The 21,745-nt window shown below is 55.5% G+C and overlaps 13 protein-coding genes across 13 annotated transcripts; 9 read left to right on the top strand and 4 right to left on the bottom strand.

The window, feature by feature from the left end:
- Positions 1-146: 146 nt before the first annotated feature.
- Positions 147-863, bottom strand: LTR77_005897 (uncharacterized protein; the record flags this gene model as incomplete). The annotated part of the gene is made up of 1 exon (XM_064803140.1): positions 147-863. The coding sequence occupies one exon, from the start codon at positions 861-863 to the stop codon at positions 147-149; it is 717 nt and encodes a 238-aa protein (XP_064659265.1).
- Positions 864-1,730: 867 nt separating this feature from the next.
- On the bottom strand, positions 1,731-2,471 carry LTR77_005896 (uncharacterized protein; the record flags this gene model as incomplete). Its single annotated transcript, XM_064803139.1, has 1 exon — positions 1,731-2,471. One exon carries the CDS (start codon positions 2,469-2,471, stop codon positions 1,731-1,733), a length of 741 nt encoding a protein of 246 aa, XP_064659264.1.
- Positions 2,472-3,740: 1,269 nt separating this feature from the next.
- Positions 3,741-4,876, top strand: LTR77_005895 (uncharacterized protein; the record flags this gene model as incomplete). The annotated part of the gene is made up of 2 exons (XM_064803138.1): positions 3,741-4,220; positions 4,283-4,876. 2 exons carry the CDS (start codon positions 3,741-3,743, stop codon positions 4,874-4,876), a joined length of 1,074 nt encoding a protein of 357 aa, XP_064659263.1.
- A 442-nt stretch (positions 4,877-5,318) lies between these two features.
- Positions 5,319-6,591, top strand: ARG1 (argininosuccinate synthetase; the record flags this gene model as incomplete). Its single annotated transcript, XM_064803137.1, has 2 exons — positions 5,319-5,480; positions 5,536-6,591. The coding sequence occupies 2 exons, from the start codon at positions 5,319-5,321 to the stop codon at positions 6,589-6,591; spliced, it is 1,218 nt and encodes a 405-aa protein (XP_064659262.1).
- Positions 6,592-6,897: 306 nt separating this feature from the next.
- On the top strand, positions 6,898-7,956 carry CYC3 (holocytochrome c synthase; the record flags this gene model as incomplete). Its single annotated transcript, XM_064803136.1, has 2 exons — positions 6,898-7,002; positions 7,054-7,956. The coding sequence occupies 2 exons, from the start codon at positions 6,898-6,900 to the stop codon at positions 7,954-7,956; spliced, it is 1,008 nt and encodes a 335-aa protein (XP_064659261.1).
- A 137-nt stretch (positions 7,957-8,093) lies between these two features.
- On the top strand, positions 8,094-8,705 carry LTR77_005892 (uncharacterized protein; the record flags this gene model as incomplete). The annotated part of the gene is made up of 2 exons (XM_064803135.1): positions 8,094-8,520; positions 8,629-8,705. 2 exons carry the CDS (start codon positions 8,094-8,096, stop codon positions 8,703-8,705), a joined length of 504 nt encoding a protein of 167 aa, XP_064659260.1.
- Positions 8,706-9,686: 981 nt separating this feature from the next.
- On the top strand, positions 9,687-10,219 carry LTR77_005891 (uncharacterized protein; the record flags this gene model as incomplete). Its single annotated transcript, XM_064803134.1, has 4 exons — positions 9,687-9,910; positions 9,971-9,996; positions 10,059-10,090; positions 10,148-10,219. 4 exons carry the CDS (start codon positions 9,687-9,689, stop codon positions 10,217-10,219), a joined length of 354 nt encoding a protein of 117 aa, XP_064659259.1.
- A 507-nt stretch (positions 10,220-10,726) lies between these two features.
- LTR77_005890 (uncharacterized protein) lies at positions 10,727-12,415 on the top strand (the record flags this gene model as incomplete). Its single annotated transcript, XM_064803133.1, has 6 exons — positions 10,727-10,841; positions 10,899-11,076; positions 11,138-11,501; positions 11,561-11,727; positions 11,776-12,136; positions 12,209-12,415. The coding sequence occupies 6 exons, from the start codon at positions 10,727-10,729 to the stop codon at positions 12,413-12,415; spliced, it is 1,392 nt and encodes a 463-aa protein (XP_064659258.1).
- Positions 12,416-13,027: 612 nt separating this feature from the next.
- LTR77_005889 (uncharacterized protein) lies at positions 13,028-14,391 on the bottom strand (the record flags this gene model as incomplete). The annotated part of the gene is made up of 2 exons (XM_064803132.1): positions 13,028-14,096; positions 14,159-14,391. The coding sequence occupies 2 exons, from the start codon at positions 14,389-14,391 to the stop codon at positions 13,028-13,030; spliced, it is 1,302 nt and encodes a 433-aa protein (XP_064659257.1).
- A 283-nt stretch (positions 14,392-14,674) lies between these two features.
- LTR77_005888 (uncharacterized protein) lies at positions 14,675-17,023 on the top strand (the record flags this gene model as incomplete). The annotated part of the gene is made up of 1 exon (XM_064803131.1): positions 14,675-17,023. The coding sequence occupies one exon, from the start codon at positions 14,675-14,677 to the stop codon at positions 17,021-17,023; it is 2,349 nt and encodes a 782-aa protein (XP_064659256.1).
- Positions 17,024-17,267: 244 nt separating this feature from the next.
- Positions 17,268-18,680, bottom strand: LTR77_005887 (uncharacterized protein; the record flags this gene model as incomplete). The annotated part of the gene is made up of 1 exon (XM_064803130.1): positions 17,268-18,680. The coding sequence occupies one exon, from the start codon at positions 18,678-18,680 to the stop codon at positions 17,268-17,270; it is 1,413 nt and encodes a 470-aa protein (XP_064659255.1).
- Positions 18,681-19,574: 894 nt separating this feature from the next.
- Positions 19,575-20,696, top strand: LTR77_005886 (uncharacterized protein; the record flags this gene model as incomplete). The annotated part of the gene is made up of 2 exons (XM_064803129.1): positions 19,575-19,654; positions 19,745-20,696. 2 exons carry the CDS (start codon positions 19,575-19,577, stop codon positions 20,694-20,696), a joined length of 1,032 nt encoding a protein of 343 aa, XP_064659254.1.
- Positions 20,697-21,142: 446 nt separating this feature from the next.
- On the top strand, positions 21,143-21,700 carry LTR77_005885 (uncharacterized protein; the record flags this gene model as incomplete). Its single annotated transcript, XM_064803128.1, has 1 exon — positions 21,143-21,700. One exon carries the CDS (start codon positions 21,143-21,145, stop codon positions 21,698-21,700), a length of 558 nt encoding a protein of 185 aa, XP_064659253.1.
- Positions 21,701-21,745: the final 45 nt, after the last annotated feature.

Here is a 21,745-nt window from a genome sequence, read left to right as displayed (position 1 = left end):
TCCTCTCCGTATGGCCCCCGAATTGCTCGCTATCACTGGTGATGCGGTACATGCTGTTGCTGACCTCGTCGAGATCTATATATACCAACGGATTGCCCCATCGCTGATGATGTCAATTCGAGGCGTGAGCCTGGCGACTTCGTCTTTCATGGCTCGGTGTTTGATACAAGGCGGCAAGCGACTTCCAAGTCCGGGCAGAATCGCTTCAAAGCATCCAAAAGCTCGTCCCCGGCGGCATTGAGGTTGTCGTTTGTACATGACTCAAGAGCGTCCAAGATGAACAGTGCGCTTGTCGTCTGATCAGTCAAAGCCGTTCTGGGACCTTGCCGATAATTCCACGCCCGGCAAGTAACTCCAGCATCATCACACCACACCACTTCTCCCACAGGAGGATGCTCCACGACCTTCTCGCCAGCTGCAGTCGCCTCGAAGTGCTCTTTCCCGGTCGCACGTATCAGCTGCGGTGGGCCAGAATACTTGTCGAGATCTTCACCACCGAGCGGAATTTGATGCTTGACACAGATGGCGTTGTAGATGTCGGTCAAGCGGTTGACCCGCGGCAGTCCTTTCTCAACACGGCGAGTCAGCGCCTCCAGACTGTTTCGTGTCTTGTTCGGCTTCGCTCCGAACGACTTGTACGCTTCTCGCCAGGCGGCAATGTGTGGGAGCTCGGTAACCGCTTGCTTCGACAACTTGTCTCGGGCCGATGCCTCCGCTTCTTGAAGCATCTGCTCGCTTTGATCGTCGCTTGGCCCAGGAGTGATACCGTTCACGGCAATGAGTAGGGCGCGGTAGTCCGGTCTGAGGCTGAAGACATCAGCTGCAACGCTGGCTGTTGCGAGGTATTGTTGGAGGTTCTTCATGTTGGCGACGATTGTCGAAGTCTCAACTCTCGACTGAATCGTGACGATGTCAGGAGCCAAATTGAACCTAGTGAAGTAGCAATTCAGACTTATATCTGCTTGCGTCTTGAGTCAAGGACGGTTGGGGCTCAAAGTTGACAGAGCTCACCGCGAGTACTTGCCCCATTGGGAAGGAAAGCAGCGAGCAGCCATTGCGCCCTGTCAAAGACACAGTGGAAGCCGTTGGGACCATGGCTGGCAGGGCACGGCTCTGAGACGCTCCAGGGGTGTTCGAGAGAATTCCATGATGCAGAAGGGATGTATGAGTGAGTACATTGGCGACGTACCGCTACCGTCTATCGCCCTGTCTGCCCTGGACCAGCGCTGGGGTCAGAGCTGCCGAGTATGCTGTGTCGATATCCAACTAAAGCAAGAGGAAGGTAGTGGAATTCGTAATTGGCTCGGCGATGTTTCAACTGTCGTCCATTGTCTCCGGCGCTGCCATGTCTGGCGGTCTGCAAACAGATCGGCTTTCCACACTGAAGCTGAAGTTGTCGGCTGCAGTATGCGTACGGCGTGCTGGCCAGAGATTAAAGCCCACAAGCTCAGGCTTCGACGCGAATGCTTGCCTTCCAGAGCGTCAGCACGGAAAATGAGAGGCCCTGCACATGTAACCCGGATGCAGTTAGTTTGCGACCGAAGGCCCGTTGTCCATGCGTTCATCTGCAGAGGTTTCGCCGTAGCACAGTCCAGCCAGCGACACACGTATTGAGAGCGTCTGACGCCGCCATGCATCGACATAGCCTCCAACAGGCTAGATCACTGCCTGGTGACAGTTGAGGGCATGCAGGGACGGAGAATGTGGACTCTCGAGTGGACGTCAGACTCTTAGTCCATGAACTTCAATTTTCGCCGCAAATCTTCCACTCCAGCGCAAAATGCGATAGCGCTGTTTCTGCTCGGATAGTCGCGCATGTAGTCCCTAAGAATCATCCCAAGTTGCGACTCGAGTTGCGGGTCCGCCGTGGTTGCCTGGCAAACGGCCAGACAGAGAGGCATAGCGCAGGCTCCTAAGGGACGGTACCTGTCCAGCTGATGTGCAAGTCGAAGAACATCAGTCGCATATTCGTCCATCTCCTGTTGGAGATTCCGGTATGAAGGGCTGACAGCTAAAAGCATGCATCCTACGATCGCGGTCACTGCCAGCGCCAGGCCATCGAGTCGGACGAGAGCGAAATCGATTTTTGCGAAGAACAAGTAATCCAGCTCTCCGTCGGCGAACCGCTGCTTCGTTTTCTGCATCGTTTCACGGACGTACATGTTTGTAAGGCGCAGTGTCTCGTAGCATGCTGTGATATCAGCCGGGAGTGTCGGATCTGCGACGGGGTCGTGCTTCCACATTTTGCCTCTCTTGAGGAAAACCGGGACGCGAGACATGCATTGCATGATGCGACGCTCTGGTGCTCCACCTTCATAGTTGCGGGAGAATTCGTACCAGTCGTTGTCGCTGAAGCCAGTATTGTCAATCCAGAGTGCAGCAAAAGCGACAGGTCCACGTAAAGTTGCCAGTAACTGCTGCTCGAGAGGTTCTTGAGACCGGGAAAGGACAGCGCCTCGATACTTGAGCATGCCTTGTGCGTTTGGTATTTAGCTAGTGGGTAGAAACGATCTGAAAGACTGTGCGACTCACGACTCATTCCTGTAATGTGGCCTGTCGATGCATCACTCCCTTCTCCCACCATACTCTGCAGCGCCGTCAGTCATGGTCATCGGCAAGATAGCACGGGAATACGATTGAGACCCACATCACATATGCAAAGCACCATGGCGGCGCACAAGGTTTCAGTCGTGCGAGCGGTCGCCGGATCATCCAATGCCTGACGCAGTTGAGCCAAAGCGTGAGTATATTTGCTTATCGCGATAGGAGTAACTCCGCTTCCGGTGCACATGCACATGTGTGCTTCATTTAGAACCCCAACGGCTGCGTCCAGGGCCTTGTTGATTCCTAAATGGGATGGAATATGCTGCAGAAAGGGTCCATAGGCGCCGATCAGGTTCCAACGGTCGTCGACGTCAGGTCCAATGGCCGCTGTCAGGCCCGAGACCAGTATCATGATCTCGCTGTGAGGAGGAGCGGCTATAGTGGACGATCGCCCACTCCTGTCGAAGGGGGTGACACTCCGCGAGTGCTCACTGCTGGAGCTGCCGTGCCGGTACAATGTTGGCTCGACGAACTTGAACCGCTGCTGACCGCCGCCCACGCAGTCGAGCTTGAGACGGTCACATCGTGAGCACTTCGGCTGCCGCTGGTCACACTTCTTCTTGACCCTGCGGCACTCTGAACACCCGCGACCACTGGGAACTCCTGGCATGGCTGGAAAGTATGTTGCCTTGTTCGGTGGGTATGATGCGCTCCTCCACCGACAGACGGGCAGTCGGACAGTTTTGAGCGTCCATCTTGGTGCCTTGGAGCGACGCCTTCGCCAATGTCCAGCTGAAGTCAAGATGGCTCGGCGAAGCCTAAGCCTTGCGATTCACGCTATACTGCATTCGAGGTGTATGCGCCGCTGGTGCATGTGATTGGCTTGTGCCGGGGGTCATTCCTTCCGCCTCCTTCTCCTACTTGCTGCTTCTTACAGTACAACGACCACCATTTCCATCTCGGTATTTCGGGGAGAAGCATCCCAGTGTGGGAAGATTGCCATGCCACCCAACCGATGCCTATACAATTGACGTAGTCGCCGATCCAGTCACTGCGCCTTGCTACTATGGCGATTATGGGATAGCTGCACGCAGGTAAGGTCGTCCATCTTGGACCATGTATATATCAATTCTCCTTTCGTGATCCTTCCCTCACATCACTGTTGTCGCTCTGATCACAACAGCACGACACACATCATGGCGGAGAGCGAACAGACCCTCCGGCTTTACGCCTTTGAACCATCTTACATCGCACCTATTGTATTTGCCGTTGTCATCGGCATCTCCCTTATCGTCCACATCTTCCAGAATTTCTACTACCGCTTCTGGCGCACCACCTTCTGGATGTTCTGGGGAGGCACGGTGTTCACGGCCGGATGGATTATGAGGATCTTCTCCTCCTACGACCCGTCGAACAAGGCCCTTTACATCGCTCAGACATGCCTCGTCCTCGGGGGACCGCCAATCTACGCTGCGGCCGAATACAACATCCTTGGGAGGTTGATGAGTTATCTCCCAATGCATGCGGTTTTTCATCCGCGTCGGGTGATTATCGTATTCGTCTACCTTGGTGCGCTCGTCGAGAGCTTGACGGCTGCTGGCGCAGCGAAGATGGCCGCTTCAAAGGGCCTTGACATATCAGAGTATGTGCTTGGGGGCAAGCTCGTCAGCATATCGGTTGGTTCCTCTTCGTCCTGTCGTATGGAAGATTCCTTGACTCAATGCTGATGTCGTTCCAGCTCGTCCTGCAAGCCGCAGTCGAATGTGTCTTCGTCTCCTTCGTCGCAACGATGCACTATCGCGCTGCTCGAGCGCACCATCTCTCTCGCAACGTTCGAGCGCTTTGCTTCATGCTCTACGGCACCTCAGCACTGGTCCTCTTCCGTTGCATCTTCCGGGCGGTCGAAGCGTTCGCGACACAAGGCGTCCTCACTCCTGAGCAATGTGGATCTCTCTGCCGCTTGGTCGAGACTCGCGAGTGGTACATCTACGTCTTCGAAGCAACACCTATGGCCATCTACACGATATGGCTGAACGTCATGCACCCGGGACGATACCTGCCTCGGAATAAGTTCCAGTACCTGGATGTGGATGGGACGACCGAGCGACTGGGTCCTGGCTGGGTTGACCGGAGAAGCCAATGGCAGACATGGGCGGATCCATTCGACCTCGTCAAGACGATCAAAGGGCGGCCGGCACACGAGAAGTACTGGCTGCAGAGTGAGCGGTGGCCGGCAGCAGAAGGGAGCTTTGCGCAAGGCACAGCGAGCAATGCTACGAGGTCGTTGTCTGGGAAGTTGTATAGGCGAGTTTCAATGAAGCCGGAGGTGTAGCTCCAGCAAACGAGATAGAGCAGCATTCTGTGACAGCACGAACCTCGAACATCCTATTGACCATTGCCCGAGCCTAATAGTATCCCAAACGTTGATGTGTTCTAACAGTACGCTGTAATTACTCTGGGCTCCATACCGGAGTCTTCCGAGGCGCCCTTCTCGCAGCCCGAAGCTAAGATAAGGCGTTATCAATGGTTTCATTTTCACAGCAGCGGGGTCCAAACATTTTCTGAAGAGCTACAGAAGCCATTGACCTCAACTTTCAACCTCTTTACACTACACCCTCTACAGACTACTTCCACAATTACCTCAAGATCCACCATGGCGAAGCAGAAAGTTTGTCTGGCCTACTCTGGCGGGTTGGACACCAGCTGTATCTTGCAGTACTTCCTCGTGAGTCTCCCACACCGCTTCCTTGCAAAGCTTCAAATATCATGCTTGAATGAGGTCAAAGGACACATGGATAACAGTCGACCAGGACGAAGGATATGAGGTCGTCTGCTTCATGGCCGACGTCGGGCAAGAGGAAGACTTCGATGCTGCCAAGGAGAAGGCTCTCAAGATCGGGGCGAGCAAGTGCTACGTGGAAGACTTGAGGAGGGAGGTGAGTTGCTGTATGAACATAAACCCCAGGAGGCTATAGCCTGACTTCTGTACAGTTCATCGAGCAACTCTGCTACCCAGCCATCGCCTGCAACGCAATCTACGAGAACGTCTACCTCCTCGGCACCTCCCTCGCTCGACCAGTCATTGCCCGCGCTCAAATTGCTGTCGCGCAAAAGGAGAACTGCTTTGCGGTCTCGCACGGATGCACAGGGAAAGGCAATGATCAAGTCCGCTTCGAGCTCGCTTTCTACGCGCTCCAGCCCAGCATCAAGGTCCTTGCGCCATGGAGGGACCAGGTGTTCTACGACAGGTTCAAGGGGAGGAATGACTTGCTGGACTATGCGTCGGAAAAGGGCATTCCAGTGACGAGCACGAAGAGCAAGCCGTGGAGCATGGACGAGAACCTGGCGCATTGCTCGTATGAGGCGGGTATACTGGAAGACCCAAACACCACACCACCAGAGGACATGTGGAAGCTCACCACCGACCCGTCGAAGGCTCCGAATGAGCCAGAGGACTTCACCATCACCTTCAAGGAGGGTTTGCCGGTGAAGCTGGAGCATTCTGGCGGCAAGAAGACCGCGACCGACTCGGTGGATCTCTTCCTGACCGCCAACGCGATCGCTCGCAAGCACGGCATCGGCAGGATCGACATTGTCGAGAACCGCTTCATCGGCCTCAAGTCGCGCGGCTGCTACGAGACCCCAGGCTTGACAATGCTTCGCTCTGCCCACGTCGATCTGGAAGGTCTGGTGATGGACCGAGAAGTGCGCGCTCTCCGCGACCAGTTCGTCACCTTCGCCTACGCCAAGATCCTCTACAACGGCCTCTACTTTTCGCCCGAGCGCGAGTTCCTCGAAGACTCCATCACGTCGTCGCAGAAGAGCGTTAACGGCAGCGTGCGGTGTCGGGCATACAAGGGCATGATGACGGTGCTGGGCCGGTGGAGCGACACGGAGAAGCTGTACGATGAGAGTGAGAGCTCGATGGACGAGATTGGTGACTTTGCGCCGAGCGACACCACCGGCTTCATCAGCGTGCAGGCGATTCGATTGAAGAAGTTTGGCAAGGCAAAGGAGGAAGCGGGGAATAGCTTGGTGAAGGGGTGATATCATCGATGGAGGGATGACTAGCGTGGCGTTGTGGGATGAGTGCAGAAACGACTAGATGACATGACCGACATGATACACAAGCAGTCAGTGGCAACGACGGAGGGTTCTTTCAGGAGAAAACGGTCGTCGGGCGGTATCGGGAGGGCGATGTTTTTGAGACGCTCGAGCCACCCTCACTTGAACCCTGAATCGTTGACGTCCATCAACTTCTACTCGCCTCGTGCCATTCGCCTTCGAACATCTTTATCTTCTCCTTCGCTTCTGAAAGCCTTCCATCTCAATCGCATATTCCTGATCGCCACCATGGGCTGGTTTTGGGTAGACAAAAGCGCGATTGCGCAACCCAATCCATCTCAAGCACTCCCGCCATCACACCCTCCTCTCCCGAGAGATGCAGCAGAGCCTCCAGTAAGTCGCATTCGGCGGCGCGTATTGCAGTGTAGCTGACGATAGGTACAGCCAGCTTGTCCCATGCACAACTCGCTCGCCCGCGACAGCAACAAGGAGACCGCCGCCCTCTCGTCCGCCGCCGCCTCGACCCAATCAGCATGCCCCTACAACCCTCCCTCATCCTCAGAACCGACACCAACACCTTCATACATCTCCAAACTCAATCCTCTGAACTACATGCCGACCTCCATCTCCAATACCCGCGACGCCGCCGAACAATCAGTCGCCCTGCCTCTTTCCCGCGAGCCTTCCACAATACCCCGAGGCGACGGCTCCGGCAACTGGGAGTACCCGTCCCCGCAGCAGATGTACAACGCGATGCTGCGCAAAGGCTATACGGATACTCCAGCGGAGCATGTGGAGAGTATGGTTGCGGTGCACAATTTCTTGAACGAGGGGGCATGGGAGGAAATCAAAGGCTGGGAGGGTTTATTCGCGCAGGGGATAGGAAGAGGCTGGGAGTGGTGTAAAAACGGCGAAGACCATGCTATGCGAAGCGCGCAGCTTGAGGCGCTGAGGAGGGAAAGGAGAGGCGAAGCAGCGGCGGACCCGAAACTGCTACGATTCATGGGCCGGCCGAACGAACCGACACCAAAAGCGAGGATGCTGAGTTTCATGGCATGGTTGTACCCGAGCCAATTCCCGGACAATCCTCCCTTCGATCGACACGATTGGTTCGTGCAGCGGCAGGCACCTGGTGGTGCGACGAGGGAGGTGCGGTACGTAATTGACTACTACTCTGGCCCGCCGGAGCCTACGGGCGAGCCGGTCTTCTACCTGGACGTGCGACCAGCGGTGGACAGCCCAACGGCGGCTTGTGAGCGGCTAGCAAGATGGGGAGGCGATGTGTGGTATAGAGCGAGTGGAGGAAGTGTACGAGAAGAGTTGGAGAGGAGAGGAAGAGGGAGGTGAGAGGATGGAAAAGCAAGGGTGTTGGTATATATGGAAATGTTTGGCTTTGAGCGACGGCGTTGGAGGGACCCCTGAGTGAATGACGGCTTGTGTTGTTTGCATGGCTCCGCTCTACGTGTGCATTCACAACTGCACATATGACGCGTAATTCAATGACAAGCAGCCTGGCTGCCACGTCTTTATCATACAAGAAAGCATCGCCTTCTACCAGTCAGCGCTACACCGTTGACTCCTTACACGCATCGGACCCGGCCTACCCGAAGCGCACACAATCACCGCATCAACCACGAGCGTCTCGCGAGCAACAACCTACCGAGACGGGCGCCAACAGTGGGCCAAAGGTCGTCGAGCTCGCAACGCTGCTGGAAGAAGCCTTCGGAGCTCCCACGAGCGAGTCTGAGGAGGTCCCAGAACGATCAGATCCGTCCACTGAGCTTGCGTCCCCTGGCAAGCGCCTGGAATACCAACCCTGCTGTCCCTATTGCGGACGCATGAACGCATATGACTACTGGTGCTGCGATCCGGTCATGCCGCGTGTTTGCCAGGGCGGTGATGGGATGCTGGGTGAGTGATTGCTCAAAATCAACTTGGAGTTGGGGCATGTGGCTGCTGGATCTGAGGTGACTGACGGCTAACATAGGGAGCCAACGACAAACTTTCGACGGGCTAGAGACGGCGAGGCTTTGAAGGAGGGTGCGAAAGACGAGGACTGGCTGGCGTTTCTGCAGTGGATCTTTGCCATGTTTTAGTGGACACTGGAGTGTTCCAAGTTTGCCCGTGTAGGAGGGCTCTTGGCCCTTCTCCTGCTGGTCCCATGTTCCGCACTACTGCAAAAGAAGCTCTACGTTCGTTCTCTCTCTACCACCTGCAGCGTTCGGGGCCGAAGCAATACTCGTCGCTGAATGCTTGACGCCTGAGATTTCCTGACCAGCAAACTGACCGGCTCCCGTCCTCGAACGGCACCATGCTCCGGACTGAGTACTTGACATCACGTCTCACCGCTCCACCGCTCTGCCCTCTTGTTACCGAAGGTGGTGTCGCCAGTGCAAGCACCTTCATCCTTCGTTCTTCAAGCTCTTCGAAGGCGCATCTTGGCGGGCGCTTGGCGCTTGAAGACACGACTTCTTCGCTCATGAAACTTCGCCCGACAACGATAACTTCGACGAGAAGGCTCCAATATCATCACGCCACCGAGTCAAGCCACCATCCGGCGCAACGTAAGCGACCTGGAATGGACAGCTCATCGTGCAGATGGAGACCGTCCCAAGCGAGCTTCGACTGGAGCTCTCTCGCCCAGTAATGCGCTTACTCAGGGCGGTCTGGCGTCCATGGACCAACTACTGCGAGTGGAAGGTGTAGTCTGTAGCGAGCGCAGATACACCGCCGTCAACCGATGGAGAGCGGACGCCGACCCTCAGAAGAAGCCTAGCACGCCCGGCCGGCAGACTTATCGCGGATGTCTGCATCTCTACTATCGGTACGGCCTCTCACAGTGCGGTATGGTATTGCAGTCTGCAGGTACCTGACTCCCCGTCACTGTCCGGTCCTCCAGCAATACACGGAGCAGGCGATGGAGGATCCTCGCAGAGCTCTTAGAAATTCCTTCAGCCTTGTTCGGACATGATGGAGAACCAAGTGCAAATACACTCAACGGCCGCCCGTCGGGCTGAGAGCTTTGTCAACTTCCATAACACAGTAAGGAGGAAATCTCCATCATTCGTACTCGCAACATGATGGGCAACAAGTCTCAAGCGACCATCACGGCAGCGGTCCAGTCGTTGGCGGTGGCCATCTGCACGGCGGTTCTTTTGCTCTTCGTTGCTTTGACTCATTCCCGCATTACGCTGCCTGAATACACCGCGAGCTACGCCCAGAAAGACATCCAGCAGGTGCTCAATTTGCTGGTGACCGTGGTCGCGACAGTGATTGGAATTCTTCTGAGCCATTGTCGTCGGTGAGCGCGTGAGAGAGTGCTCTTGGCCGCAATGTCGTGACTGACGCAGGTATTGTATAGCGCTACAAACGAAGCAGAGACTAGAAGTGAGGCTGTTATGACTTGCGTGACCATCTGAGACATTTGCTGATGTTAAGTACCACTTCAGGTGAACTGCAGAACGATGAGCTCACCATACCGGTACCCCCTCATGCACGTCTGCTGCATGGTATGTTCTAACTTACTGCCACACTACAGCGCCTCCATGTGCATGCCGCCGCCGCAGGATCGCAGGTGAGAGGTCCTTTCCACAAGGCCGCGAGTACCTAGGGCTGACGTCGAAATAGGCTACGATGGCGGCGATGCCAGCCCTGCACAACCGGCAGGTCTGGGGACTCGCTACTTTCTACCTGGCAGCGATGATCATATTTGCTTTCCTGCAGTCCGGTACGTCAAGCCGAGAGAGTCGGTTCCACGCCCGACGGGTCTGACGTAACATGCATGTGCTTACTTCTTACGCCGCAGTTCTGTCTATTATCTTCGTCGTCGAACCCATCATCTCGAGCAATGGGAGGCAAAGGCCGGCATACCTTCCACTGTCCATCGACATACCAGAGACCTACAATGGCAGGGTTGTCGACCCATGCACGATCGAGATTGCTGACCCGGGCTGTGCATACAACCTTGCCCTGACTGCCCTTAGCTCTCGTAGGTCAAAAAAGGGAGATATTCTTGTGGGTGACGGCGCACCGCTAATCAACTGGTCCGCCGACAGAGATGGTAACCTTCCAGCAGTATACCGTAGGAGGAGTTACGTTTGAACCTCCAAATGGAACGATGGGCCTACCATACTGGGCCCTTCGACACTTCAGTGACTCTGTGGAAGCAACAACATTCGAAGAAGAGTATCGTGAATACTGCTTGCCAGTTCTAGATCCTCAGATCATCACTTGTGAGTTAGCAACGATCGATCTGGAACATCTCTGACTCTTGCTCCTTTCGCACGCAGGCACGGAAGAGCCTTTCAATCAGACCTCCTTCGAGACCGGGAGCAATCTCGTGCGCTATGAACCCTTGTATCAGCTTGAGGCTGCTGATGAAGATGCGCCTCCCATCACGCTGTACAAAATCATCCTCGACTATCCGAACGACGACCCGTACGCCATCAAGTTCCGCACCAACGATGAGTATGTCTTTAATCTCCTCGACTGAAACTTCGAGTTGTGTTAATGATGTCTCTGTGTGCAGAGGAGCAGGCACGATGGTCTTGAAAATGCACCCCGACCCCGAACTCTACAACACCTCCGTCATTGCCGCTTCAGATGATGGTCCCGACGGCTACGCTTCACGCCTCCATAGACTGCTGTACGGCACTGAGCCCGACAAGTCTGGTGTTCCGCAGGGCTCCGACTACTACTTTGTCGCAAAGTGCGAGTTTGCTTCCATAAAGTACCAGGACGACATCTACTCGTCGTGGAGGCAAGTTGGGTTCACGCTGAAGAATGGCGTCTTGCGGGCCAACGTTACCGACGAACGCTGTGCGAATGCACGGATGCCGACGCCGCAGAGTTCGCCTGTGTCTGGATTTGCAGACCTCTATTTCACGCTTGAGGTGAGCTAGGATGCTTCTTAGTAGGAGAAATAGTCCAGCGGGACTGACTTGGCTTCCAGGGCGCCGGCGCTGTTCTCGGCTCTTCAGACGGCTACAGCAAGCTGTTCAATCTTCGAGATGATGCAGGACAAGGAAGCAATATCTTCAGTGGCATGTCCCGTCTCGACTCCATAGTGAACCAGGTCTACCATATTGTGCATACCAGCTGGTCGGAAAGCATTAACAAGTATGACAACCATGAACGATGAAACACATTGGTGCTGACAATGTCCAGATATGCCATGAAGAACCAGACCATCTATGACCAGCCCGTCATCATGACCGAGTACCCACACCTGTACGTGATTCGCATCGACTGGACACCAACGACTTACATCGGCCTCGTCCTCTCCATACTCATCACTGCGAATGCGTCCGTTCTTGCAGCGCGCTGGTTGCTGGCCACTTGGCGATTCGGCTTTGATGCTGAGACTTGGAATCTGCTGACGCCGGTCGATCTGATGGCGTACTCTTTGGCTGCGTACCAAGACCTCATTCACCACCTGAACACGGTTGAACATCGACGGATGGCCATGAGGGGTGCGACGAGGACGGTTCTGAAGGAACGGCCACTTTGGGAGGGGACGGAGAGTCTGGTGAGTTGTCCGATGCTTTATTCGTCTGTTGGCTACATGCAAGAAGATCATGCTAATGCTTTGTCCTTCCAGATCGGTCTCGTCAGCAACAGCGCCTTGCACCGATTCGATACTTCGACTGCAGCAAATCCGACCAGCCCGACGAGTCAAATGACCGGGAAAGTCGACTACCCAGCCATCACGGAGACGGCTGCGAGCAGTCCTATCAGCCCAACCAGTCCGACTGGCAGAGGATCAAGACTGCCAATGGACCCAGAGAAAGGCGACGTTGACAAGTGATTCCAACTGGCAATCCGGCTCGATTCCTAGGGCATGCGGGTGATTGCGAGTAGTGACGGAGGGAGAGATAGCCACCAACTCTCTTACGGGCAGTGATGATCTAATGATTGTGACGGCCTAATACGGTGCGGAGGCTTTTGGATTTTTGGGCGGGAATCTGATTCGTATCCTCGAGCTGAGACATACGACGCTGTGTGTCCCGGAGCTCAAGCTTTGGAATGCAGTGCCTAGTATTGCATGTCCTGGTTCAATGGCATATTATCTGATCCGAGGCCAGTCAGTACATCGGTCTGTTCCGCCGGCCGCCTACGGCCAAACTCATCAGCGATATCTTTGACGTGATTCGCCATCTGTAGTGACTTACCGCCTCTCGAACACCACGAGCAGAAGTCTTTGGAGCAGTCAGGATCGTGAGAAGGACAGTATGTGGTCCGACATTTCTTGCACGTCTTGATGTAGATCGATCGGCAGTCGTTGCAGATGCGTCCGCAGTCGAAGCAATCACGCTGCTTTCTTGTCAGCCAAAGTCGCACAGGCTGCCTCGCAAGACTGGTGATGGCGAGAGCGTACTGGCAGCACCGGCCCATGGCAGGCATCCATGCCAGGGCCTCTTCACCCCCACATCCCCTGGCTGCCAGCACCACTCATCATTTCGCTTACGAGACAGTGTTCGACGCACAGGCGCGAATATACCTTTACCGGTGAGCCATTGGCCCCTCCTACTGATGGTAGGCAGTCCTCGCACCAAAAGCGAAGACACCGTTCGCAGTAGCGACCTCGGAGGCAGTCCTCACAGCGAGCGTACAGTTGGTGCAGACCGTTGGAGGCGGTAGATGGCATTTGTGCAGCGCGAAGGGTCGAGGAATGGGTTGGGACGGGACTGAGCAGAGGGAGGGCGTGTGCTGGACTTGTGCCAAAAACGGCCGGGCCTTCGGGGATGGTGCCGCAGGTCTCGCAGCCACGACCGAGTGCTATGTTCGCCACTGTTGGCTGTAAGAAGGTCTCGCTGTCGACTTTTGTAATGTCGTGCCGTGGGCCGCGGCAGAGGATTGCGTCGAATGCGATCAGGCCTTTGCACGATTGCATGGTCTCGGCCCAGCCGGAGAGGGGTGGTTTCATGATGCGGCCGGAGGAGCCATACCATCTTGCCTCGTCATCCACGACCTTCGCGTCATGAGCGACTACAGGTAATTGACTCGAAGCTCCCAGTTGGGCGCCTTGAATGTCCGTAATTCCTGCATTGGCTGGCAAGATTTGGTGATGCTGTTGCCGACCTGTGACAGCTCCAAGGTCATCCTTGGATCCAAAAAAGTACAGTGCCCTCAGCTTCGGAGTTCCATCTGGCCTAGTGGGTCGCGTGATGTAGCGTAGTACTTGCTGCAACTTTGTCTCGTTCAGGTGCCTGCACTGTCGCAGACTGAGGATCCTGACGTTGTACCGATCCTCGCAGACAATTTCGTGGATAACATCCGCTGGTACAGAGAGGCCGTCGAGAACGAGGGTATGCACATGCTGCAATACGCTCTTTCGGTGCAGTCGTCCGAAGATACCTCTCCTGTAGGACAGACGGACATTGAGATCAGCATAAGCAATCGAATTAAGGAATGGGTCTCTATCGTACAGCGGACCAGAAAAGAAATCATCGCTGGTGAGCGCCTCGTCCATGCGTTCGGCTCGCCAACTGTTTGCAATCTTTCAGCTTCAAGCAGAGAATGGTTGAGCTGTGGCCAGTGGCGAACTTACGCCATGCCACCTATATCGATGGGTGAGGAGTCGATCATGGCCGACTTGATGCCGGTAAGATCGAGGTGTCGCCATGCTTCTCGATTGCAATAGATTGTGTTTCGTGCGGCGCTGCAGGTGGCGGAGAGGGAGAGGAGATCTCGGATGTTGATGTATGGGCTCAGCTGACCGAGTACGACTGTATTTGCTAAAACGTCCAAGAGCGTCGGCGGCAGCTCGTCGATGTTGGCCATGTTGGACATTGTCTCGCAGTAGGTCAATGTCTCTTGCTCGTGACACTGCATGTGGTTGATGTCGGAGCGGATCGGAGAAATCTGCTCCTTCCTAGTCTGGCCATGACGTTCCAGGCAGCTTACACGAACACATGTCGCGGTCGAGAAGCTTCCTTTGCCTCACCAGGTCAGTAAACATTCACTCGCCTTACGACTGTCATGCGCCTTGCTAATGTCTAATCCATAGAAGACACCTCCCCTTGGCTACAAACATCCTCACCTCGACGAGCCCAACATCATCGCCATGGCGGACACATCACCTCCATCGCTCGAATGGTCGGCGCAATACACTCTCGCGCACTCTCGTCGAGGCCAGCCACTGTCCGGAGACAAGATCAAGCTGAGCCAGTCTGCACTAGAAGGCTTGCTCTCTGCAGCATCCAACGCAGCAGCTGCAGACTCGAGGCGTGATTTGCCAGCCTACGATCCCTACAACTCGGCGACATACTCTGCATACAGACAGGCCGAGTCCCAATACCAGGACCAACGACAGCAGCTGCCATACCCTCTCACTTTCAGACTGGTGAATCCGGCGAACGGGCGGGTGGTGTATGCGGGGGTGAGGGAGTTCTCCGCAGAGGAAGGCGAGGTCGAGCTCAGTCCGTTCTTGCAAGAGGGGCTAGGACTGAAAGAGAGGGAGGAAGACAGGAAGGCCGCAAATGACACAATAGTGGATGGGGAGTCACCGGAGAAAGATACACCTGTGTCGACCATCACGGTCCACGCAAAGCAGTTGCCGAAAGGCACGTTTGTCAAGCTGAGACCACTCGAGCCTGGGTATGATCCTGAAGACTGGAAAGCACTGCTCGAACAGAGCCTACGTTCAGGATACACTACTCTCACAAATGGGGAGGTGATTGGAATAGAACATGGTCGGGAACGCCTAAGGTTTCTCGTTGATGGCTTTCAGCAGGAACAAATGGACGGTGTATGCATCGTCGACACTGACCTTGAAGTCGACATCGAGGCTTTGAACGAAGAGCAGGCTCGGGAAACGTTGAAGCGCATTGCTGAGAAGATGACCAGGCTGCCAGGAAGTGAGCATGGGAGCTCTGCTGGCGGTGAGCTGGATCTTTTCAAGGCGCAACAGGGCCAGGTCTTACCTGGGGAGTACGTCGACTTCACTCTCAATTCCTGGAACCGGACACAGCCGCTCGAGATCGAACTGAATGGCAACGATGGCGAAGAGGACGTGGATCTGCTCATCAGCCCTTTCTCGGCATCTCAACGGGCAAAGCCGCGGATCGATGAGTTTGTGTTCGGCGACATCGACTCCAGACCGCGAAAACGGATACGTCTGGACCCTTCGAATGCCGAGCTCGAGCATGCAGAGGCGTTGTATGTGTCGGTGCATGCCTTCGCCCCGGCACAAATAGAGGCCAATGGGGACCACCAAGAAGCCTCACCTCAGCCACGCCATTTCACTCTTCGAGCAAGTCACCCTGACCCTGCAACGTCAGTCGATGACAGTCAAGGAGGCACTGAAACCACACACCAGCCAGATGAAATACAGTGCAAGAACTGCCTACAATTCGTGCCAAAAGCGAGGCTCGTCCTCCATGAGGCCTTTTGTTTTAGGAATAATGTTCTCTGCCCACACGGCTGTAACCAGGTATTCCAGAAGTCGTCGGCAGAGTACCAAAACCACTGGCATTGCCCACACGACACCGCAAACGGGGACTCGGCGATGTCTCGATCGAAGCATGACACCGTCTTCCACCCTGCTCCCCTGCGATGTAGCTGCGGAACGCAGGAGACGTTCTCGTCGTACCTCACGCTCGCGAGGCATCGCACGTCCACCTGCCCCGAGAAGCAGATCCTGTGCCGGTTCTGCCATCTCGAAGTTCCCCAGGGAGGCGACCCTGACGTCCCGAACGCCGAAGCCATTCTGTCTGGCATGACACCGCACGAGCTTGAGGATGGCGCGAGGACGACAGAGTGCCATGTCTGCTCCAAGCTCATTCGCCTCCGCGACACGCAAAATCACATGAAGGTCCACGATCTCGACCGGCTGTCCCGGCCCGCGCCAGTGCTATGTCGCAACCCCAATTGCGGACGAACGCTCTTTGTTTGTTCAAAGGCCGGCGACACTCGGGCAGGCGAAAAGCAAGGTCAGGGCCCTGGGAATGACGTCGGTCTGTGCAGCGCATGCTTCGGGCCTCTCTACGTGAGCATGTATGACCCCGAGAACAAGGCGCTGCGGCGGAGGGTTGAGCGAAGGTACCTCAGTCAGCTGACACAAGGGTGCAAGAAAGCGTGGTGTCGCAATGAGTATTGCGCGAGCGGGAGGAAGAACCTGGGGATAGCGGGCAGCATCACGACCAAGGACGCTCTGCCCATGATCAAGCCTTTCTTGGACGGGATGATGAAGGGGTCTGAAGGTTCGCCGCTCCACTTCTGCGTCGACGAGGGGAGTCAGAGGCGGAGGCAGCTGGCCGAGATGCTCGCGGCAGAAGAGGATCCACCAGGGAAGGGAGGGTATGGGTTGACATGGTGCGTGGGGGCGTTGGAAGCTGCGAGCGGAAGTCTCGACGGTGCTAGGGAGTGGTTGAAGAATTTTGCTCCAGTGAGGGGGGAGGAGAGAGGGCGATGAGGAGGAGAAGGGGATGGTGGTTCAATAGCGGCTGGACTCGTAGATTAGAGCAAGCGTGTCATCTTCTACGCCATTAACTGCCCCGCTGTTTGAATCCATTATCCGAAGCCTGTTCCGCACTTGGGCCATTTCACATTTTCGTCTGTTTGCCCCGTACAGATGCTTTCCGCCAATGTTGTCTTGACCGTCTCTGACAAAGTGGCACACCACTCTTGCTGGAGCTCGAACCACCGCCAGATGGTGTCTACAGCGTCCCTCTAGCGGATTCAAGCCATCGACTCCAGTCAAAATCGAGAATGGCATGAGTTGTAGCATCAGGCAATTCCGACTCTGCGTCTGTGCCGAGAAAACTGCTGAGATTACTCAAGCCAACGATGCCAGAGGATGCTGTTGGCCAGTGTGTGACGTTTGGCAACGGAGCAAGCCCGGAAGTCGCTGCTGAGGATGGGTGCTCACTTGTTCGCTGGTTCGCTATTTGAGACTGACCGTGGGATGGACGCAAAGGGCCGGCTGGGTTGCCGTGCGGCGTGTTCGTGCGGAAGTTGCCTGTCATGCTCGCATCAGCTGTTTCGTTGGGAGTGCGGACAAGATCGCGCCAGCGCGAGTAGAAGGCTTCATCGTCGAAATACGCTGGGAAGGTAATGGAGCTCGAGGGTTTCGGTTGGCGCCGTCGGTCTTCCCTCTCCAGAGTCGACGCAGCGTCCATGTTATGGTGAAGCCGGGTGTATTCGCTCTCTCGATGCTGCCGTGCCGTGGTCATTAGTCTTCTGAGCGGAGCCAGTACGTTGAAGTCCTTCTCATTCGATGCTCTCGCTGGCACCAGCCACGGACTGTTCACAGCAGCCCATCCTCGCTCCACCAAAGGCGACCACGGACGCCGGCAGATCTCGAGAAGGAGATAGACAATTGCGTGCCACTGTTGCTGCTTGCCGTAGACCCATCTCCAAGGTAGGCAGCGTTCATCAGAATTCAAGGCGTGGTTGTGCTCCAGTACATCGATTGCTGCCACGAAGAGCGTGTCATCGGAGGAGGAATAGAGCTCTGGCAGGAAAGCCAGCAGAGTCAGCCTGCCGAGAAAGACACGCATCGTCCCTGTCGCTGCTAGATACGCCGGGTCATGAGACTGGTTGGTCCGGCTGAAGTACTCTTCTTCGAGCTCCTGCGTCAAGACCTGTAGTCCACGGATGCGGTCTTCAAACGGATGATGAGAAGATAAGAGCTCTTGGGAGTGACGTGTGATTTTAGAGCACAGCCGCAGGAGTGTAGTGTTGGTGGGAGATTGAGATGCAATCGCCGTGTGCGTCATGCCGGGCCAGATGTCGGCGTCGTTGATGTTCGAAGGCAACTTGGTACTGTAGCTTCCCGGAGTAATCGCCAGATCAGTCCCTTGATCTTCCGTCGCTCGCATGTCGAGTGCACACACGTTCCACCAGGTTCGACGTCGCATCTCAGCCTGAAAGTGCATGTCATAGCCGCGTTCGTCTTCATCTCGGTGCAGTCCAAGGAACCGAGCCATCCTGATAGTCAGCCCGGTCATCATCCATACGTAAGTCGCGTTCTCGTGGGATCGACCCAACCCCAGAGACAGAACTAAGCTCTGGACCACGGCATCGGACGGGTTGTTGAGGAAGTCGGCTTTGGCAAGCGAGTGCTCCATTCCTGCGCGGTACTGTGAGAGGAGATGGGTTCTCGAGAGATCAAAGCTCGTGGATACTTCATCCCCATCCATGGAGCATATTGCCGCATAGAAGATTGAGAAGACAAGAGCTTCATCCTCGGCTGACAGCGTTGCCGTGCGTCCCCTTCGGGCTTGAAGAAGAGACTTGAGTGATGGCAGGTGCGGAAGGCCAATGATGGAATGCACTCTCTCGGAGAAGACGTCTAAGAGAAAGGGAACTTGCGAGGGCATTGGTAGCAGGGATTGAGCGTCTTGGTTGGCGAGACTGCGTCCTGGAAGGAGGACGTGGCTATCACGCAACAGGTCATTTGTGTCTGCCGCGGACGATTTGGACGTTGAAACCGACGGGACATTCTGGGATGAGGAGCCTCCTCCATCGTTTGAAGTAGTACTGGCTGTCGATTCGATCTGGCGAGCCCACCGAGGCTTTGGGTCCTGCTTGGGAGGAAGGCACTGAACACCCGCTCGTTGGCATCTATCACATGGGAATCGTTCTGCCAGTGGACGGTTCTTGTGTAAGCGTATGTGCGAAGGCGAGATCACGTCGTCGCCTGGGTCAAGGTCGGCCTACTGTTGCATCGCACTTTGCGCCGGGCGCAGAGGACACAGCTGCGCTCTCTTGACTCATGCTGGGGCGCAGGGCTTCGGGATGATGTTGCATCAGCAGTGTCCATGCGCGTAGTCATGGTAGGATGCAGACGAGACCAGTCCTTGTTGATTGCACGTTTTCGCGAAGACATAAGTCGGATGTGAGAGAAGTCGGGACGGTCTCGCGTGAGGTCGGCGTCGGACTCCGAAATCGTCCCGAGCTTTGGCACCGAATCCTCCATCTCTCCACTCTACACCACGCCAACATCTCAACGTCGACAAGACATGGCGGTGCGCATACGAACCTCGGAGTGGATCTCGGGGTGTTTGATCAGCCTAACGGCGACCGACTACGCATCAAGACGGTAGGTCAAGGTAGGTCAGAGTCCACGTTGACCAGCTATAAGACACAGCTCGCCGGAATAAAGAGTATCACACTATCAACTTTTCCACAGCAAGGCCACTGAGGTCGCAGCATATACCATCCATCCACCAAGTATCCCGAAAATGTCGAGCATCAAGTCAGTCGCCCTGGCCGGTGGAAGCGGCATCATCGGCACGGCGGTCTTGAAAGCTTTAACGGAAGCTGGGTTTATGGTCACCGTCTTGACTAGGAAATACAACTCGCACACTTTTCCACCATCCGTGAAGATTGCCGAGATCGACTACAACGATGCTGAGACTCTGGCCGCGGCACTTCAAGGACAAGATGCGGTAGTCTCCGCAGTCGGATATGCCGCCATCAAGGCGCAAGAGGTGCTGTTCGACGCGGCGATAAAGCGAGGTGTTCAGCGAGTCATTCCATCAGAGTACGGAGGCGACCCAGACTGCGCCGCCGTCCGTCAACTGCCGGTCTTCGCTCAGAAGGTCGAGGTCGAGAGCAAATTGAAGCAACAGATCCAAGGAACATCGACGACCTACACACTGGTCTGCAACAACGAATTCTTCGACTGGGATCTGGATCACAAGTTTGGCGTCGATCTCCAAGCGAAGAAGATGGAGGTCTTCGACCGAGGGGACGTCCCGTTCACCGCCACGCCCTTGGAGTTCGTTGCGAAGGGGGTCGTTGGCGTCCTCCAGCATCCTAGCGAGACGGCTAATCGTGTTGTCCGGCTCCATGGCAAAAAGATGACGCAGAATCGATTGCTCCAGGTGATCCAGCACTGTGGGAGCGTTGATGGCTGGGAGATCTCGCATGCAAGCACCGCGGATCGTGAAAGGGAAGGGTATGAGGTCTTGCAGAAACAGCCCAACAATTTCATGGGTTGGGCCATCCCGTTTCTGCAGTGCGCGATCTGGGGCAGGAAGTTTGGCGGCGATTTTTCGCAGAATAACGACAACGAGCTACTGGGCTTGAAGGAGCTGGATGATGATGAAATCAAGGAGATTGTGCGCAGTCGGTTGTGAACCGGGAGTTAATGCATGTTACTGATGGCACAGGATCGCTGATGCTGAAAAGCAGAGCTCGCTGGAGTTCGACAATCGATCATCTACACCTTTCTGCTTCTCTCAACCGCCTTTCTGATTTTCTGGACATCACACGCCCTGGTCGTCAGGTCTAAAATACTCACGGATTGCTATCTGCTTCTCAGGGCCAGAAACATTCGCTCCGAGGCGCCTACACATGTTTTCAGGTCGCTGATAACTTCGTGAACTTCAGAATCAGAACACACCCACAGTTGCCGCTGTTCTCTGGTTTAAATGTTTCTCACAAACTTTGTGTACAGCGGGGCCAATGACGTATACAACATGGTCGAGAAGAACTTTGTCTATTGCTATGTATTGACCTTACGTCCTAACTACGTTGCAGCGTGTCCTAGAAGCTACCCACTCCCGCCTCCATCCATACAGCCATGCCAAAGATACAGCCCGGAACGGTCGAGCCGGCACACCCCATCGGCACACTCACCCATTCAAAGTGGGCAAGGCCCGACTACCAATTGCCAGTGCCAGCTCTCCAATTCCTCTTCCACCTCGAATGCGAGATGGACACCTTCCGCCACATTGGCCTAGGGCCCTTCGGAGATAGGAGCACCGTCATATTTAAAGGCGGTCGATTCGAAGGACCGCTCCTCCGCGGCGAGATCCTGCCTGGCGGGGGCGACTGGGAGATCGTCCGGGACCACGATGGCGACCAGCAGACGGCTCATCTCAATACCCGATATAATCTTCTCACGCACGACGGCGCCACGATCTATCTACAGACCACGGGCACCCGGACAGGGAAGAAGGAGGTGTTGGAGAAGCTGGGCGAGGACGAAAGCATCGGACCGGACCAGTTTCGCATGCGACTGCAGCTGACGATGGAGACGGGTGATGAGCAGTACAGTTGGATTAACCAGGGAGTGTTTGTGGCCTCGTCGGGAAGGTCCGGCGGTCGTGTCATTTATGATGCGTACCAGCTGCTGTAGAATCAAACAGCTTGAGTGTTGGCTCGCTTGTCAGGGTCAGCAGAG

The sequence above is a fragment of the Saxophila tyrrhenica genome (genome assembly GCF_035928015.1).
Source record: "Saxophila tyrrhenica strain CCFEE 5935 chromosome Unknown scaffold_8, whole genome shotgun sequence".
NCBI classification, from domain to species: Eukaryota; Fungi; Ascomycota; class Dothideomycetes; order Mycosphaerellales; family Extremaceae; genus Saxophila; species Saxophila tyrrhenica.
This window is presented reverse-complemented; position numbering and strand designations above follow the sequence as displayed.